Source organism: Calliphora vicina, chromosome 3 (assembly GCF_958450345.1).
Source record: "Calliphora vicina chromosome 3, idCalVici1.1, whole genome shotgun sequence".
In the NCBI taxonomy this organism is placed as follows: Eukaryota; Metazoa; Arthropoda; class Insecta; order Diptera; family Calliphoridae; genus Calliphora; species Calliphora vicina.
In genome coordinates, this window is record NC_088782.1 from 23,867,054 (window position 1) to 23,887,559 (window position 20,506).

The window sequence follows — 20,506 nt, forward strand, 5'->3', positions numbered from 1 at the left end:
TATAAAATATTTGGAATGAAATATATGCGAAATAATTTCGCAAAAGTTGTACTCTGATTTTATTGTGAAAAACATGTGAAATACATCTGGCAACCTTATTTTTCCACACGAAATAACATACGCAGCACTTCTTTCGCACGAAATTAAAAGCAACAGCTAGCTGTCAAACAGCATATAAAATTTTTCGCATGAAAAAACCATGATTTTTCGCAAATATGAACAGAGTACTAGGCTTACTTTGGAACATAGTATCCGAAAATTTCTTTATTCGTTCTTGGCCTCAAAAGATGAACAGTTCTTTTGGCTCGGAATCCATATGTTGCCAGAAAGATGGAAAAAGATTATAGCTAACAATGGCAAATACTAATATACATATTTATATTGTACAAATGTTTAAAAAAAGCTAAAATTTTTAAGAAAAAAACCCATATTTTTTAAATCTAATTTCTAATATTTTTTTATATTATCCCCCTACACAGTGCGTGTGAACTGTAGCTACTCCACCCACAAACGTGAGCTAAACCTACAGTAGCCGCAATATGCAAATTATTCTAAAAGTTATGCAAAAACTTCCCTTAATTAAAAAAAGCGTTTTAAGTGAGAACAGTGCAAAAAAAAAAACAGCAACCAGTTCAATTAAGATGTTCATATAAAAAGCTACAGAACTTAAATAAACGTTAGTAGTAGCACGACACAACAGCATACGTTCATACGTACTTAACGACGATACAGAAAATCAAACAGAAAAAAACGTGTTAAGTTTAAAACAAACGACTACTAGTATTTGCTCTACCACCACTAATAAATACTTACTTGTACTACAAATACAAATAAAACCTATTCGAGTTTTATTTTGGCCGTCTAGCAGGCAGGCAGGCAGGCCACACAACGCAAAAAAGCTTCTTCTTAACTGATGTGAGAAATTTGAAAACAGTTTCGAAATAAACGCGTGCATGACCACAACGAGAAATATAAAACACGGAAGGATTTCAAACAAAAAATAATTTTATTTGGCCTAATATTTAGGGAATTGTGATATTTAAACAAACAAAAATATATATAATACTCGTAAAAAAAGCAAAGTGTTTTAAGAAAATTTAATCAGAAATTGAAATTCAGCAAAAAATTTAATTATCTTTAATTAGCACTTCAAAGTGAACAAAAAATAAAATATTTATAAAAAAAAGAAAAACATATAAATAAAACAAAATGAATTTATATATAAGTTTGGCGGTAATTGTTGTAGCGTGTATTACAACCCCCGTTTTGCCACAACGCTGGCAACGACAGCAGCAGCAGCAACAACAGCAACAAGGTAAAAATCTAAAACAAACAACTCGACTTCAAACTTTGAGATGCTTGTTTTCTATCAAACTCATAACATCGTTGTTATTCAAGTGAAATTATAAAACAAGCCATAAATAAATAATATGATATGATATTTGCTTTAAAATTATACACATGTTTATTCTCAAATTATAAAACAAACAACAGCAAAAAAAAAAGTTCTTAAAAAAAACAGATAAAAAAATCAGCTAAATTAATTAACTTTAACTTTAGAACCGGTTTAATTTCATCTCATCATCTGAATAAATAATTTATGACAATTAAGTGTTTAACTAATAAAATTTGTATTTTTTTAAATTTTCAAATTTTGTATTGTAACTGTGACTTTTTGCTAGATATTCAATTTGATTAAAAAAAAAAATGATTTTTGTACATTCGCCAGCATGTGTTCTAAATCTTTTGTTTTGTATGTCAGAAAATGTGACTTCTTTTATAGCCACCATCAAAAAAGATGGGGGGTTTAATGATTTTGTCATTTCATTGTAATATAGGGAAGTATTGGTCGCAGACCAGCATTATTAAATATTTGTTGGATCCTCATGAGATTCATCCGTCTCCCTGAATGCTGAAAATACGATAGGGCCCAAACGAAAAGAGCTAGCTGGCTGAAATTTTTCAAAAACACTCTCTGTTTATGAGATTTGTTTGATACTGATGGGTAATATCTTTCCATGATTAGTGCACTATCTTGACATTCAGGAAAAACTAGCTTGATTGTGAAAAAAATATCTTGACAATTTTAAAATGCATTTGCATTGGTAAAAAGTGAATTTTACTGCATTAAAAAAAATAACAACAAACAATGCATTAAAAGCATCAGTATTCTTGCTGTAATGTATCTTATCAGCATCGTAAAGTTGATTCATATTTTTCGAAACTTATTCAGTTCAAATATGAATAAAAACTCCGCGGGAGTTTTTACCCTTTTCCCATTTTCAACATTGAATTTGAATAGGAAAAATGGGGAAAGGGAAAAAACTCCCGCGGGTTTTTTTATTCATAATTGGGCTGATTGAAAACGTAAATTGTTTATATTTTTTCAAACATATTAACCTTGTAACCAATTTTAACAGTTTATATATTGTATTTCTACTCCAATTAAATTTTTTATTGAGTGTGTGACTTAAAAGTGCGGGATTTTTTCAAACTTTTAGCTTTTATTTTGAAACATTTGTACAATATAAATTTAATCATAGTATTGACCACTGTTAGCTATGGCCTTTTCCCATCTTTCTGGCAATATATGGACTCCGAGCAAAAAGAACTGCTCATCTTTTGAGGCCAAGAACGAATCAAGCCAATTTCGGATACTCTAACTATTTCAAAGTGAAGCATGTCCCAGAAAGAGCGTTCTGCATCAATCGAAACGAATAGGATGGACGAAAAGGTGGGGCAAAAAAAAATATTTAGCTCATAAAAAATAACAAAAATGTGTTTTCAATTACGAAAATTATCTATTCAATAATTTTTGTATTTGAAATTCACGCAATAACGAAAATTGTATATTCAATTGTCAAAATAATCAAATTCAAAACTCAAAATTCAATAGAAAATTTGCTTTTGAGCACATGAATACTTGATTCAATTATGAAATAATTGAAACCAGTTCAATATGTGACAAATATTTGAATTGAAACGGTTTAACAAATAGTTTCTTCTGTGTACAATTTTACTGTGATAGCTTGGCGGCCATATTCCAGCAGCTCATAATAGATATGACCTTTTTTGTCAGAGCATTACCGTAGCGCCATGGATATTTGGTGTCGATTCGGCTAGTTGGCCTGGCTTCACCTACGATCACCTACGATCACTTACGCTTCGGGTTATCGTAATAGATCCATTTTTCATCGCAAGTAATGATTCATTGATTAATGCTTCTGCAAGCTCATGTTGAGTTTGACAAATATTTTCATGGAGTAATGCCTCCAATTTTCATCTTCAAACTTGTTGGGCTAGCCTGGGCGATCTTTGTCTTCCATGTCAAAATCACCAGTTCAGAAACTGAATGAATTGCATATTTTGAAGATTATTTCTTTCACTTTTAACTTTATTTAACGGATGCATGAATGTGTTATAGAAAAAACTAATGATGGAGGAAAGTACATATTACATTTTTATATGAAAATCACTCAGTTTTCAAATAATTTTTGAGTGTTTTTCATATAAAACTTTGAAAAATTGTTTTCCGGCGGTGTTTCCAAATCAGACCCATAATTCTGTTTTACAAAACCTCTTTTTCATTTTTGGATTTCCTCCAATATTCTCCATATAGCTGTCCCAACACAAACATTGTAAACATTTTTTTTCTCCATTACGCCTCTTGGGAGCATTTGGCTTCCACAAAGCATCTTCCATCTTATACGATTTGTTTGCAGTTGTTTTTCGCATATTTCCCATGTAAGATTGCACTCCTTGTTATTGTAGTATCGTGAGTCTTCATGTAGAACCAGACTGTTGTTATTTTTGTATCAGTTTCGTTAAACGGTTCTTGTTCCTGCTAAGTAGGTGATTGGTCTGCTGTAGCGGGTCCAAGGATATATGTAGAATGTTGCCATAAGATCCAGCCTATTGCTATTTTTTCCAACTAAGTAGATGATTGGTCTGCTGTAGCTGGACTAGGATAATTGTGTTGCCATCTGTCGTGGCCTAAAAACAACGCCCTCTGTGTATTTGGTGTAGTGGTGGGGAACCTTGCTAATTTAATACTTTGATTCCTACCTTTTTTTCCCAGGGGGTGGTGGTGATTTGCCTGACCTTTATCATGATGTTATCCTCTTTTCCAGGCGGAGGGGAGGTCAGGGTCTTCTTGGATGAATTGTTTAGAGGGGGGTTAATTTTTAATAACTCGAAAACCATGATGAACATTTTTCGTCCTCTGCCAGGGATCGAACCTGGGGTGCTTGGTTTTGTAGGCAAGCACTTTAATCACTACACCATGCCGCCACTCATTGTAAACATAAAATCAAAAATTTAAATATGACAATTTAATTTAAGGTTAATTTGGAAATGGAATTATTTTCTTAAATTTCTTACAATTTCCTAAAGTTTCAGTCATCAAATTAAAAATATTTCCAACTTTTATAGCCTTCACCTTCGTGAGAAGGGTATATATAAGTTTGTCATTCCGTTTGTAATTTCCACAATATAATTTTCCGACCCTATAAAGTATATATATTCTGGATCCTTATAGATAGCGGAGTCGATTAAGCCATATCCGTCTGTCTGTCTGTGGAAATAAACTTTCCGAAGCCCCAAAATAACTTACATACACGATTCATACATCAATATCTCCGGAATTCTTCCGGCTCGATTGCTATTTGAAATCGAAAAAATCGGTCCACAATGGGTCAAAATCGGAAAAAATATTTTTTAACCAGATTTTTTTTTTCACCAAAAGTTTATTTTCCATAAAGAAAACACATAGAGCGGAAACTCTCCTGTCAAAGACCTAACTCAGTTGTTAAAAACCTAAGTGGTGAAAATGTATTAGTAAAAAAAAACTATGTGAAAACAAAAACAACACTCGTATGTGTAACTTTTTTGAGTAATTTTTTTGTTTGAGTTTTTTTTCGAGTTTCCGCTCTATGTTATTTTCGCTAATTATAAAAAAAAATTTAAAAAAGTAAATTTTTCTTTTTAAATTAAAAAAAAAAACAATTCGAAACATTTTTTTTTACAAAAATTTAAAAAAAATTGGAAAAAAAATAAATTTTATTTACCTAAAAATATTTAAAATTTCTATTTTGAAGTATAATTTGGTGAATGGTATATAAGGTTCGGCACAGCCGAATATAGCTCTCTTACTTGTTTTTTTTTAAATATTGTTCTATCTTTAAAATATCTTAAAACATGACTACAGTAAGTGAGAATTGAAATCATGAACATTTTTTCTACAAAATTTCTATGAATCATATACTTCTTGTTATTTGTTTTGATAATTTATTAAAAATTTAGCAATTTTGTTTTTAGTGAATTTTTGAATACTAGTTGTTTATTTTTGTATTTAAAATATTTTGTGGTTTTGGCCATTACTGCGGTTTTCTAGATTTTGTCTTAGAAACAAAAGCAGACTACTTCTGGTTGGTAAAATAACTACTTTCGAAATTGGAATACAAAAATGTTTAAAGTGACTTCACCTTAGATTACTTAGAGACTATAAAGTGACAATTGACTAAACATTAGAGTAGTGTTTGCATCAAATATTTTTGTAACGTGCAAAAATATTATACATCCACCTCAAAGTATACCAATATGCTCAGGATCATTTTCTGAGTCGATTAACGTGTTATAACGATCGGTCTATAATTATTCACATCTCCCATATAATGCCCGCTAGATTTTTTTAAAAATTTTGGTATTCAAATAAAATTCAACACAAATAATTTTCGTATATACAGAAGTCATGCCACCTAATTTTATGGCGATTGGTCCATAATTAGATTGGTATAGGGTATCATATGGTTGGGCTTGAGCGACTATACTTTCTTACTTGTTTTTTTATTCCAATTATGTACAAAATTGTTTCTGTGTAGAAAAGTTATCTCATTGGAATTTTTCCAATATTATATGATAAATTTATGTTAACTTAGACGCAATTAAAAAAACCGCAAAATAAACTTTATTAATTTCTTTAAAATTTAAATAAATATTTCATAGTTATCACCACAAATTTAAAACAAAAGCGGGTATTTATTGTTGTTATTCTAAAATAGATTTATTAGCAAAGTCTTTTGTTATTTTTTTTTAGCATAATTAATGATGACACATACCAACTAACTAATACGTTAATTTTTACGTAGTTTTGAATTAAATTAATGATGGCTTTGTCTCTTTGAAAACTTTATTACAAAACAGATAATAAAATTGTTCAAATTGTATAACAATAAAAGGGATAAGAGAGAGTAAATGTTAACTACGAGAGTTAATTATTTAAACATTTTTAGGAGATAATTACATAGTTTTTGTCAGACATCATCAAAAACCATTTAACTTTATAAATGTCTGTTCAAAGTAGAATTTTTTTTAGACAATTAAGGAAAGACATGATAATTATTGAATTGTTTTGATTTGTAAGGGGAATTACCTAGACAATTGTTAAATGTTTGCTTAATTACAATTTTAAATATGTTTTTTTTTGTTTACTAAAATTTTGACAAAATTTTTAAAAAAGAACTCTGTTTTATTGAACTCTGTGTTAATTGGTTTTATTATTGAATTGGGTGAATTTTTGATTTAAAGAACCTGTTATTTTTATTGCAAAATAATTGCAAATAAATATAGAACTTCTGTATTATTACGGCCATCTGTATAGATCATTGTATTTGCGGGAGTTTTTCAAATTTTTAGTTTTTATTTTGAATCATTTGTACAATATAAATTTATTCAAAGTTTGGGCCATTGCTAGCCATGATCTTTTCCCATCTTTGAGCCAACAGAACTGCTGAGCTTTTGAGGCCAAGAACGAATCAACCTAATTCCGGATATTGAATTGAAGCATATACAAGAGAGGCGGTAATGAATCGATCGAAACAATAGTAGACGGTTGGGTCACAGTCTGCACTCCCAACCACTCCATTCTAAATACATTTTAACAGGTATTGCAACAGAAAAAATTATATTTCAATTCAAACATTTATCACATATTGAACTGGTTTCAATTATTTCATATTTTCTATTGAATTTTGAGTTTTGAATTTGATAATTTTGACAATTGAATATACAATTTTCGTTATTGGTTGAACTTCAAATACAAAAATTATTGAATAGATAATTTTCGTAATTTAAAACACAAAAAATAACAAAAATGTGTTTTCAATTACGAAAATTATATATTCAATAATTTTTGTATTTAAAGTTCAACCAATAACGAAAATTGTGTAATCAATTATCAAAATTATCAAATTCAAAACTCAAATTTCAATAGAAAATATCAGAAAATTTTGTTTTTGAGCAGATGAATACTTGATTTAATTATGAAATAATTGAAACCAGTTCAATATGTGACTAATATTTGAATTGAAACGGTTTAAGAAATAGTTTTTTCTGTGTGGCAGATCCTTGTCATGATGGAATATTACGGTTTCATGTCTGGCCGCATATTCTGGACATTTTTCGGTCAATGCTCGCTTCAAACGAATTAGTCGCATTCGGCACAGGTTCCCTGTAATGGTCTGTTCACATTTCAGCAGCTCATTATAGATAGGAATCTTTAGGTCCCACCAAATACAGAGTTACCTTAGCGCCATGAATATTTGGCTTTGGTGTCGATTCGACTGGTTGGCCGGGCTTCACATACGATATCTTACGCTTCGGTTTATTGTAATGGATTAATTTTTCATCGCAATTAATGATTCGATGTAAAAATTATTTTCTTTTTTAGCGTTCAAGCATTATTTCGGACATGCAAAAGGTGTCTCAGCTTCAATTCGTATGCTACCCAATTTCCCTGCTTTTGGATAAATCCTGTTGCTCGCAAATGCTGCTTTGAGTAGCTCACAATGATTTTGCAAGCATTTGTTGAGTTTTACTACACCAATTCAGCACCAATTCCTTCAAACTCTTTTGGCTGCCCTGGGCAATTTTTGTCTTCCGTATCATAATCACTATTTATGAATCGCTTAAACCATCTCTCGCATTTGTTATCAATTGATGTGCTTTAGCGGCATTTTTTTAAAATTATGTTGATACAAAATTCCACATTTTCGAAGCCAAAAAAAACTTTCTATTTTTCACCATAATAATCAATAACTAATTGAGAATAAATGACAGATATGTACCCTTAAAATGACGGATAGGACCACAAAAGATCTTCAAAAATCCTTATAGCCTGAGAGATTGCACAGCTATCAAATTGAAAAGAGTGCAATTAGTTCTCTTTTACGTATGAAAACAAGTTTTATATTTTAACACAATTATTATCTTAATTTCCAACCACATTATTTTTATAAATCCACTCTCATTTCTCCTTATTTAGTCATTCTATTACGTTTTGACAATTACTTTCTCTCTCTCTCTGCCAGCAAATGGGTATTTTCAATAAAATGTCGGGCAAATCTAAATGTTTGCCTATCAAAGTCATTTTTAATGCAATATAAAATTAACTAAATACTTAATTGATATTCTTAGCACAAAATTATGAATGATGTGAAAAAAATTAACTCATTTTATTCAACTAGTTTTAATGATAACAAATTTTTATTTTTGCTTTGATGACCATCAAATGGTATTAATAATTACACGTAAAACTTTTACTTACTATTTGTAATTTGCAATTAATATTCTCTACAGTTATGTATGATCTTCATAGATCAATGATCTCTATGGGGAATAGTGTTAAACATTAAATTTAGCAGGTTAGTTTTCAATGAATTAATTTAGAATTCTAAATACATTCAATTGCTGATTTTTTAAACAGGGTTTTTTATAAAGAAATTTTAATATTAATTACAAAATAATGATGTAGATATTACAATTTATGATTAATTTTGTAATACTTAAGTCATAGAATTTTAAATATATTTATAAAAGTTAAATGGGGGATTTTATAGTATTTTGAGAACCCATAGAGAAGTAATGAGTTCATGAATTAAATACTTATCATTAGTACCGATTTAAGAAGTTTTTCTTAAATTTCCAAACCAGTATTATAAAACATAAAGGATTAGAACATACACTTGAACATATGGACGAGTTTTTTTATTATTATTTAGACAATTATTTCCACTGTGTTTAATTTGTTTTTTGCTCTATTATCCATTGTTAAAAACGTGTATGAAATTATCAATTAACTTTTTTACAATCATTTAAAAAAACATTTAACAAATTCATTGCCAAGGTTAGATTTTAGTCATACAGCTACCCAGAAATTTGAGATTAAAATCATTAAATGCAGCTTAAATTTATAATTTGTAATAAATTTAACAAATTTAAATCTATATTTGTTTACAATTATGACAAAATTAAACAACATCTGTTATATATAACAGTATTTATATAATTTTTAGAAAATCATAAAAAATACCTGTCTAAATACATGTTTTTCTGTTAAAATGTTAATTTTATTTCATAAACCCAGCTACTCATTTAAATTTCTTTAATAACACGGAACACTTTCAATAAACCATATCGACCTTGAACACATTTAATGTATAAAATAATTTACAAGTGCTTCTTGGATTTTAACTATTGTATTTAATCCAATAAAAAGCTGTTTTTGCAAGTTGCCATATTAATATGCAAGGTGGTCAATAATAATATTAATAATAACAGAGAGTTGAAATACAAACAACACTCAGTTCATTGGTTTTGTAAATATACTCAATTTTATATAATCAATACACAGTTTTTTTTTCTTGAGAGTGTTTAATTTAAGAGAGCAAAACAAAAAACTGAAGAACTAAACTTTGTTTACAGTTTTAGGTTAAAATAAAAACAACACAAAAAGGTTATCAAAACAAACCTTTTTTGGGAGAGTGTCTCACTCACTCATTTATTTAAAGAACTCAATTTAAAATACTAAACTTTGTTGTTGTTTTTGTATAAAGGTTGTTAATAAACCAAAATAAACATTTCAGAGAAATTTAGATTCTCATTTAATTGAAAACAAAACAATAGAACTAAGAATTGAACTCTATTTAGAGTCTAAATAGAGTTCAATTCTTAGTTCTATTGTTTTTTAGACTCTAAATTTTAGAGGGTCACATGTTGTAGAAGGCTGTATTAGATTTTGTTTAAAACATTCATAGTTTTTGGGGAATTCCACTTTGTTTAAGATAAAACAAATATGACGTAGTTTTCAAATTATTTTTACAATAATTTTTTTTTTTGTAATTAGTTTTTTTTTAAAGAATACAACAATGGAATTTAAATAGTTCAAATTAATAATGAAATATTTAAGTTTTAATTACTTACTAATTAGAGAAAATAATGTATATGAGAATTAGTGTAATTATAAAAACAATAATGTATAATTCATTATATGGTTTGAGTTCAATCAGACTAGTAAAGGAATAACTTAAACATTTTGGTGTTTTTTGAAATTTTGTGCTAAAATTTTGTTTTATTTTGTAATTTTATAAAATTTAAGCCATAAACTATATATAGTTGTCCAATTCACAATTGGTGTCATAGCGTTGTATCGTTGTATGTCGTAGTTTTTTTTATTAAGGTTTTGTTTTTGTTTCGAAAAAATTGTTTGAAAAATATTTATGACATACAACACTACGACATCAATTGTGATTTAGGCAAATATATCATCTGTTGACAAATTTCCAAAATGGGTATATTTTTAAGCAATTTGGCAATTCAGTTTTTTTTAGATTTTTTTGCTAAAATTATATTTGACTAAAATTATTAATTTGAAACATTTGTACCATATAAATTTATTCAAGATATTGGCCATTATTAGTTATGATCTTTTCACATTTTTCTGGTAAATTATTCCGTTTGAAGTGAAGCGTATCCCAGAGAGATATGATCGAAACAAATACTATTCGGACGGGGCACGGTCTGGACTATAAAGCGGTTGAGGCAAAACTTCCCAACCACCTTATTCAAAATAATTTTTAACGGGTATTTTGCAACATGTGATCGAGCGTCATGATGGAATATTACGGTTTTATGTCTAGTCACAAACTATTCAAACGAATCAGTTGCGATCGCTATAGGTTCCAGATTCCAGCAGCTCATAATAGATAGGACAATTTTGCTCCCACCAATTACAGAGAATTACAATAGTGCCATGAATATTTAACTTTGGTATCGATTCGGCTGGTTGGTCGGGCTTCACATACGTTACGATCTCTTACGCTTCGGGTTTTTGTAATGGATTAATTGTTCATAGCAAGTAATGAATGATTCGGTTCGATTTTCTTTTATAACGTTCAAGCGTCGGACGTGCAAAATCGTCTTTGAATTTCCCTGCTTTTGGATGAATCCTGTTCCTCGCCAACTTTTTGAAGTTTCTGCTTGAGTATCACCCAATGATTTTGTAAGCTCTTATTGAGTTTGACAACAATCTTCATGGAATAATGGCTCCAATGCTTGTTCTTTAAACTTTTTTTTCTGAACCGCACAAACAAACTCTCGCACATTGATACCGGTAGAATACATTCACCATAAGCTTTGGTGAGCAATCGGTGTTCTTTAGTGGCACTTTTTGCAAATAAATGAAGTAAAGCAAAACTTCCCGCATATCTTCTTATATATAAATAGGCCACACGTTTTTTTGTGGTACACTTTTAAGTATGTTATTGTCCACCAATATTGATGAAACATATATGGTTTAAAAGGTTTTTTTCTCTAGATGTGCACAAAATAAAAGTGGAAAAAAGCATTTTTAAAGTGGTCGAATTTCGGCCACCAGGCGATTCTAGTGATAATAATTCCGCGTTCAAAAGATACTCCATCCAAATTCCGCATTTTTAAGTCATACACCCAATATTTTGTAATTTTATGAAATTTTGAGTCTAAACTGAATCATTTGACAGGTTCTAATTCCCAAATTGGAATTTTTTATACCTAATTTGGAAAATCAGTTTTTTGAGATTTTCTGCCAAAATTTGGGTTTATTCTGGAATTTTATAAAATTTTGAGAAATAACAATGATATGTTATGATTTGCTGAATTCCCAAACTGTGCATTTTTTATACCCAATTTTAATGTGTAATACGTCGTGTATTGTTTGAGATTCTTTTGAGATTTTTGTCAAAAATTTCATTAAAACTATGTATGTAATTTTATGAATATTTTTTTGGAATCCAAAATGTTAGTTTAGTTTAATCCCAAAATGGAATTTTTTGTCGCCAATTAGAGAATTTAAGTTTCTGATATTTTTTGTTTTCTTTAGTAATTTTCAGCCTAAACTGTATAGTTTGGGAGGTTTAGTCATGTGCATTTTTATACTCAATTTGGGAATTTAGTTTTTTGAGATATTTTGCTAAAATTTAGTTTTATTGCGAAATTTTATAAAATTTTGAAAAACACCTAAATAAGATGTCATGTTTTCTTGAATTTCCAAACTGGGTATTTTTTTTTTTTTATTTTGTTTTTATTTTGTAATTTTATTGATTAAATTTAAACTTTCAAACGATTGGGGAACTAGTGTTCAATATTTCAAGAATATAACAAGAATTTGCTATACATTTGGTCAATTCACAAGGTCTCTTATCGTTTCATATTTTCATAATGTCCTAATATTTCACAATGGTTTTTATTGTTTTTCGAGCAAAAAATGTCCTAAAATAATACTACTCTGTATGCTATGTTTATTGTGTTATCGTAACCAACCAGCAGAGACCTGCGCCGAATGCCTAAGAGTCGGTTGAGCCGAGCTGCCGAGTCTTGATATATTAGAACATTATGACAATATGAATGATAAGGTACCTTGTGAATTGACCAATTGTATACAAAAGTGCTGAAAACTAGCCTCAAAAACAATCACTTTAACACAGGCTTATCTTATAATGGACATTCTTTACAAATTCATTAGATTGTAAGTGGTTTTCTTTATTTCAAACAAATTGATTTTTAATATGTTTCCAAATAAAGATGTATTTTTAATTTTCCTATACAAACTAAACATAAAAGAAACTTTTTTAAAATTGTAGCCTAAAACATTTGTCTATTTTTCTATTTGCAGCTCAATATTGTGTTACACCCGAAAACTACTATGGCTCCTGTGTCACACTCAGCTATTGTCCACAAATTGCCAATGTATTGCAAACAGGCAATCAACGACAAGCCCAACAATACATAATACTGTCACAAAGAGCCTGTGGCACTAGAAGCGTTAATGGAGATCCTGTGGTGAGTTAATTACTTTATTGCAATACCTCTAAAACACATTTAAAATTATTATAAATTCCTTCTACTTAAAGGTCTGCTGCACCCGACCTCTAACAGTGCCACAAACCACATCGCGTCCCCAAAGACAAACACAAAATCCTTTTCCACCTCAGCAACAAACTACACCCAGCAATATCTTCTTTCCTAATACACAGACTCAGACTAATCCCAACAATCCCTTCCTTAATCCAGCTACCAGAGCTCCAGCGCCACAGCCACCACCAACTAGTGCCCCCACCAGGCCACCCACACAACGTCCCACTACCAATGCCAACATAGTAGAGAATAGAGCCACCTATTGTCGTGGTCCTGATTCACGAGAAGGCAGCTGCCTACCCATCAAAGATTGCCAACCTTTAATCGCTGAGCTGCAAATCAAACAAACCGATGAGACATTTGCCAGATTCCTAAGAGCTTCGAATACAATTTGCGGCGGTGGATCAACAAATGTCTGTTGTCCCAGCACAAATTCTCAGCAACGAACCACCACCAATGCACCTTTAATTAGAAACTCAAATGAAATTCCCAGACGTTTGCCCACGGTCGAGGAGGGCTGTGGTTTCAGTAATAATACCTATAAGAAAATCGTGGGCGGTGAAGTAAGTAAGATAGGAGCTTGGCCTTGGATTGCTTTGATCGGTTACGATGATGATTTCTCGGCATCGCCTTTTAAGTGTGGTGGCGCCTTAATAACAGCCAGACATGTCGTTACCGCCGCTCATTGTTTGAGAAGAGATTTGTAAGTGTAAAATAGTTAATGCTCAAGAGGATAATGAGAGTGATTTTCTATATAATTTTGAATTGTTTGTTTATTGCAGATCTTTTGTGCGTTTGGGTGAACATGATTTAAACACCGATTCGGAGGCTCGTCATGTGGACATCAAAGTAGTTAGGGTAAGTTTTATTTGCAGTAAATGTTAATCGAAGTTAATTTTTTATTTATTCTTTTTTTAGAGTGAAAAACATCCTGATTATAATACCCGCAATGGTCACAGTGATATTGCGATTTTGTATTTGGAACGCAATGTGGAATTTACAGGTGAGTTAAACATACTTTCATCATAATTTCATATTATAACATTATTCTGGATTTTGTTCTTGAAAAATTCTGATACAACATGTTCAAACATGTTATTCTTAGTTAGTACTTTCCCTCTTATTTTGTAAAACATTTCGCACAAAGTGTCGTAAAGGATTTACCAAATAACCCCTTTGATATGGTTTGTTCCACTACTAGTCATATTTGCTAGTTTTTTAGTCAGAATTCTGATTGAAAAAACAAACAAATGTTGAAATTTTAACTAATTTTCTCTAAAACCTGCAAATCTGGCAAGTACTGGATCTATAAACAAAGCTATTATTATGATTTTTAAACTAACTTATTATTAAGTGTTTTATTGTCTCTAGAATAGAGCTGTTTATAAAAGATTTATACATTTTAAAGTCAACAGCGATTAAAAAAAAAAACAAGAACGACTATATTGATTATAATATACAGTTTAAAAATTAAATAGAAGTGATTATTAAGACAGGTTTTGAAACTATGTACTTAAAATGAAAACAATTAAATGTTTTTGTTATAAAATTAAGGCTTTTTTTGCATTTTAGTAGAAATATTCTTAATTTAATGTTATTGAATTTGAAAAACACAAGTGAATCATCTGACAGACACAGTACCTCAATTTGTGGTATCTTACTCTAAATCAGTTTTAGAAACATTTTAGTTTTCATTGCCTTGGCTTCAAAAGATACCGCAGTAGCTTCTCGACATATTAAGTACATTTTCATTCGGAATTTAAAACTTTTGAAAAGCATTATCTAAAACAAGTAAGAGAGCTATATTCGGCTGTGCCGAATCTTATATACCCTTCACCAAATTATATTTAAAAATATTTTTTTTAATATTTTTATTCAAACAAAATTAATTTTTTTTTTAAAAATTGTTTTTAAATTTTTTGTTTCAAATTGTTTTTAAAATATTTTTTTTAATTTAAAAAAAAAAAATTCGGAAAAAGAATTTAGGAAAAAAATATTTTTTTTGGTGAAAAAAAATTCGGGTTAAAAAATATTTTTCCCTATTTTGACCGATTGTAGGTCCAACTTACTATAACCTTATATACATCGTTGCAATGAACTTTGAAATATATATCATAAGATATCCATATTATATATAATAATGGCTTAGTAATCCAGATATAGATCAAAAATAGGGCAAAAATCGAGGTTGTCCCGGTTTTTTCCTTATATCTCCATTTTTTTTCCTTATATCTCCATTTGTGGGCCGATTTTGTTGATTTTAAATAGCAAACGAGCCGGAAGAATTCCCGACATATTGATGTATGAATCATGTATGTAAGTTATTTGTCTGTATGTTGATTTCTACATACAGACGGACATACGGACATGGCTATATCAACTTCGCTATCTATAACGATCCAGAATATATATACTTTGTGGGGTCGCAAATGAAAAATAAAGAAATTACAAACGGATTCACAAACTTATGTATACCCTTGCCAGTCATGGCGAAGGGTCTATATAATGATGTAACGTAATTGATACATCAACATATCGAGTATAGTCCTGGTTCGGTTGCCATTTAAAATCGAGAAAAACGGCCAACATAATGCTGAGATAAAAGCAATTCCGTTTGAACCTTCTACATTTTTCATTTACGAACTCACAAAGTGTATTGTATATATTCTGGATCGTTATAGTCAGCTACATAGCTATGTCCGTTTGTCCGTCCGTCCGTCTGTATTTTGAAATCTACTTTCCTTAGCCACCAAATTACTTACATGCATGATTCATACATCAATATATCCGCTATAGGCCCGTTCGAAATTCAAAATCCAGAAAAATCTCAATTTTTTCCTATTTTTGATCTATATATGGATTACTAAGTTATTCATATAGACAATATGAATATCTAATGATTGATATTTCAAGACCTACAATGGAAAATTTTTTTTTTTTAATTAGCATTTTTTTTTAACAATTATAATAAAAAGTTTTTGGACTAGGTGGTCCTTTTTTAGAAGGTACTAATTAATACCTTTCCACAGGCCGAAGTTCTTGACAGTTGGTTGGAGTTGCCTTATACCGTTATACAAAATTGATATTATTTTTTGAATGCTATTAAAGGTATTTATGGACAGCAATACTGATTATTAATATTTGTCAAAAACTCAAGTATCATAATATAATTCTGTGGAGTTTGGACAAAACATCTTAAGTCGAGATAAGAAAATATCTTAGTTTTTTTTTTATAATAAAACTAAATTTTGAAAACGCTCCGTTTACACTAATCTGCTTCTTCTTACGAATATTAGTTTCTGAGATATCATAAAAAAACAGATCAACTTGTTTGGAGTTGTTGTTGATTTTTTTTACAAAGCAACATAATTCGCAAAAACTGTTGAATTTATAGATAATTATTTAATTATTTATCCTTTGTATAATTCTTTGAGACAAATAATAAAGTTCTTCAAGGACAAATAATAAAATATTGATCGATAAATTCAACAGTTTTTGCGATCTCCAGAAAAATTTTAAAATTCGACATAAGTTGCTTTGTCAAAAGTTCACAGAACTTTATAGTCTAAACAAAAATTGTATTAGGTTTTCAAAAAATACCGTAAATCAAAAAAATCATATTTTTTGAAAATCTAATACAAATTTTGTTTAGACGAGGAAATGATACTTGAGTTTTTGACAAATATTAATACTCAGTATTGCCGTCTATAAATACCTTAAGGGCTTTTTTCCATAGTGGCATGATGCCAAATCGGGCTAGAAATATGAAGGTACTTTCTGCTGTTTTAAGAAAGGTAAAAGGACACTCTGTAATACATATATATTTCTATGTTTATAGTGTCTGATGTCTCGAATGAATGGCTTCTTTTGCACAGCTGCAAATGCCTTGCCACACAAGAAACTTTTTGGGGAATTTTGTTTGTTCTTTTGTCTGGTATTGATCCTGAACATTTCCTCGTCCATTTTTTTTCTCCATTACCCCACTTGGGGGCATTTGGCTTCCACAAAGCATCTCCATCTTATACGAATTGTTATTGTTTGTATCAGTTTAAACGGTTGTTGTTCAAGCTAAGTAGATGATTGGTCTGCTGTAGCGGGTCTTCGGATACATGTATGATGCTGCCATAAGGATTCAATCGATTGTTATTATTGCCTTGTGTCAGTTTCGTTAATCGCCATCTGCCATCTGTCGTTGCCTAGAAACAACGTCCTCTGTATATATTCGTCCATTAGCCACATAAAAATCTTGAAAATCGGAAGTTGTGAAAAGTCTGCCAGTACATAAGTTTCAACATCTATCACACAACAGATGTAAATATTTTTATATAAAATTTTAATTAAATTATTTCACTCGTTCTTTTGCTTCTAAGTTCTTTACGGCATTGCGATCAGGTACTTTCTGAACTTTATACGACTTCAACCCAGCATTAGCTTTGGCTCTGCGCTGCTTTCTGATATAATTTTATGGTGATTTAGCATTCCAAATTTCTGTTAGACCTTATTTTCCTCTTGATACATGTTTTCTATCATTGTTCAAGTATTTCATATACTGTTTAATGGCTTTTGAAACATTCTGATCTTTTGCTATTTTTTTGGTAGTCCATATTGGTTTTTTTGAAAAGTTTTAATTATTTGTTCACGTACTTTTTTTCGGCGACAATTTTCACCGAAATATGAGTTGAAAATTAATGTAGAATATTATAGTATAAGTTTCGTAGAATATTTTAATCCTTAAATGTCCTTTTTGAAAGGACTTTTTTTGATTTCTTCGAAGAAAGGGAAAAATTGAACCATAGATGGTTAAGATCTTCTACAAAAATAATCCTCATAAAATTACACAATATAACTCGGACAATAAGAATTCTATCAAACATTAACTAACAATCTTACAGTCTTAATTTGTTGGAGAGTGAATAATTTAAACAAATTTATTGAATAAATTAAAAGCTCTGGATTAAAGAAGACAGTTTCATTCATTTCATGCAACACATTACTTATCAAACATTCATTGAATCAATTAAAGTTTTTGATAAGAAACCTGAATTGATTAAATTTCTTTAGCTGATAAAAGAGTCTTTTGTCCAGAAAATTAATATTAATTGAAAAATGTATTTAAATTAATTAAAAGTTTTTGCTAAAAACCATTTCTCGCATTCTTATGTACCAGAAAAGTATTTAAAAATAATTTTTCTCTCTCTTTTCCAGAATCCATTTCTCCCATTTGCATACCCACTACACCAGATTTAAGGCAAAAATCCTATGTACGCTATACACCATTCGTTATTGGTTGGGGCAAGACTATGGAGGGTGGTACCTCCTCGAATGTGCTGCAAGAACTACAGATTCCCATTTATGAGAATCAAGTGTGTCGAGACCGTTACAGACAACAAAACAGACTCTTTACCGATAATCAATTCGATAAGGCAGTATTGTGTGCCGGTGTGCTATCAGGTGGCAAGGATACCTGTCAAGGAGATTCTGGTGGCCCTCTCATGATACCAGAGGTAAGTTAATTTTCTTATATTAAATATAGGCAAATAAAAATTAAACTTTTTATTTTGAATTTCAGCCTTATGGCAACAATGTGCGTTTCTATTTGATTGGTGTGGTGTCGTATGGTATTGGTTGTGCCCGTCCCGAAATACCCGGTGTCTATTCGAGTACACAATATTTTGTAGATTGGATTAATCAAAAAGTAGCTGATACTCCTTAATTTATATTTTAAGAAATATTTTTGTAAATGCGTGTTTTTTATTATTAATTTTAAGTCTTAATTGTAGCACCAACAATAGATTGAGAGATTATTTATACAGTTTTATGTTTTTTAATTTTGTTTTCATTTTTATTTTTTTCAAATAAACCATTTAAAAGTATTTATATGCAATTATGTTTTACTAAGTACAATTGTTTGGTTATTTCTTTTGAAAAGGCAAAAAGGGTTGTTCTATTTGATTTGTTGTGGTTGATTAACATCTAAATATTACACTTTTCTTTCCATGTTTAAGTTAAAGAAAGTAAATTTAAATCCTTTCACCTTTATGTGTACAGATGTTGCATGAAATTATGCAAATTTGTGGCTTATAGTACCTTAAAGAAAGATTTTGTTTAAAGATTGTTGAAAATCTGTATTAAACAAATGTTTTGTGGTGCAAATATTATAATATGCTTTAGAAACGATCAAAAGCAGATCACCCGCGCTTTATATTTATAAATCTTATTATTGTGATCTCTTGAAGATTTTAAAAACATTTACTTTTTTGGTGGGGGGATTTCTATGGCAGATGTAATTTATTATTCTTTAGCATCTGTGATTTGTTGTGCAATGGAGCCAAGATGTGGTAATATTTACTTGTGAATAAACAATAGATAATATTTACAAACAATTTGAAAGTAGGTACATTTCTATTAAACACATTTGAATAAATAACAAATGGAATCCTTTGGAAATGTCCAAAGGACTCTAAATTACCAAAAATTCGCGATTTTATTCATGATTTAATTTTTTTTTAAAAATCAAGAAAGTTTGATTGGGCTTTAACTTTAAATATTCGTATCTTACGAAACTGATGTCCGATTTGATTTATTTCGGATACATTTGAAAGATATGTGAAGATATGAGCTGTTTGCTGCGACCGTATATTCGAATTCAAATATTCAGTTAAAGAACATTGTAGAAAGTACACCACAGATGACGTATGTATTAGTAAGATCTAGAATATTCGAGCTTTGACAGTTAAAGAGCAATCTAGAGTGCAGATGGCAGTGTTATAAATAGTGGCAGAGGTTGCAGTCGTCAGCAGCGTTGCCGTTTTGGGCTTTTCCTACCAAATTTGGTAGGATTTTTTTCGTTTGGTAGGAAGGTAGTTTAAATTGATTTTTGGTAGGTTGGATCAAAAAGTATTTATTTAAAAGATAGATTTATCGCATTATTAGAGATCACTAAGGCAGATGCAGTTTCAATTTTCCAACTTATAACAGATTTCTTTTCGGCACATAACTAGGGTTTTTAATTTCCCGACCTTTTTTGATTCCCGGGAATCGGGAAATTTTTTTCTACATTCCCGGGTACCCGGCTATTCCCGAAATATATAATGATACTGTAAATTAGGAGTATTATAGCCAAATTTCATATAAAAACTTAGTGTTATAATTATTAAATATCAGAGCTTCGAATAATTAATAAAATTTGAGCTTAATTCACTAAAATCTTAATCCGTAATTGAAAAATGTCAGCCTTTTATTCCATAAATCCCTTCCTAATATTTAATTTTTTAGATTC

At 30.0% G+C, this 20,506-nt stretch overlaps 1 protein-coding gene across 1 annotated transcript; it reads left to right on the forward strand.

The window, feature by feature from the left end:
- Positions 1-752: 752 nt before the first annotated feature.
- On the forward strand, positions 753-19,104 carry LOC135954678 (venom serine protease Bi-VSP-like). Its single transcript, XM_065504891.1, has 7 exons — positions 753-1,315; positions 12,986-13,152; positions 13,224-13,930; positions 14,010-14,085; positions 14,146-14,230; positions 18,433-18,731; positions 18,797-19,104. The coding sequence occupies exons 1-7, from the start codon at positions 1,210-1,212 to the stop codon at positions 18,938-18,940; spliced, it is 1,584 nt and encodes a 527-aa protein (XP_065360963.1). The 5' UTR covers positions 753-1,209; the 3' UTR covers positions 18,941-19,104.
- The last annotated feature ends 1,402 nt before the right edge of the window (positions 19,105-20,506 follow it).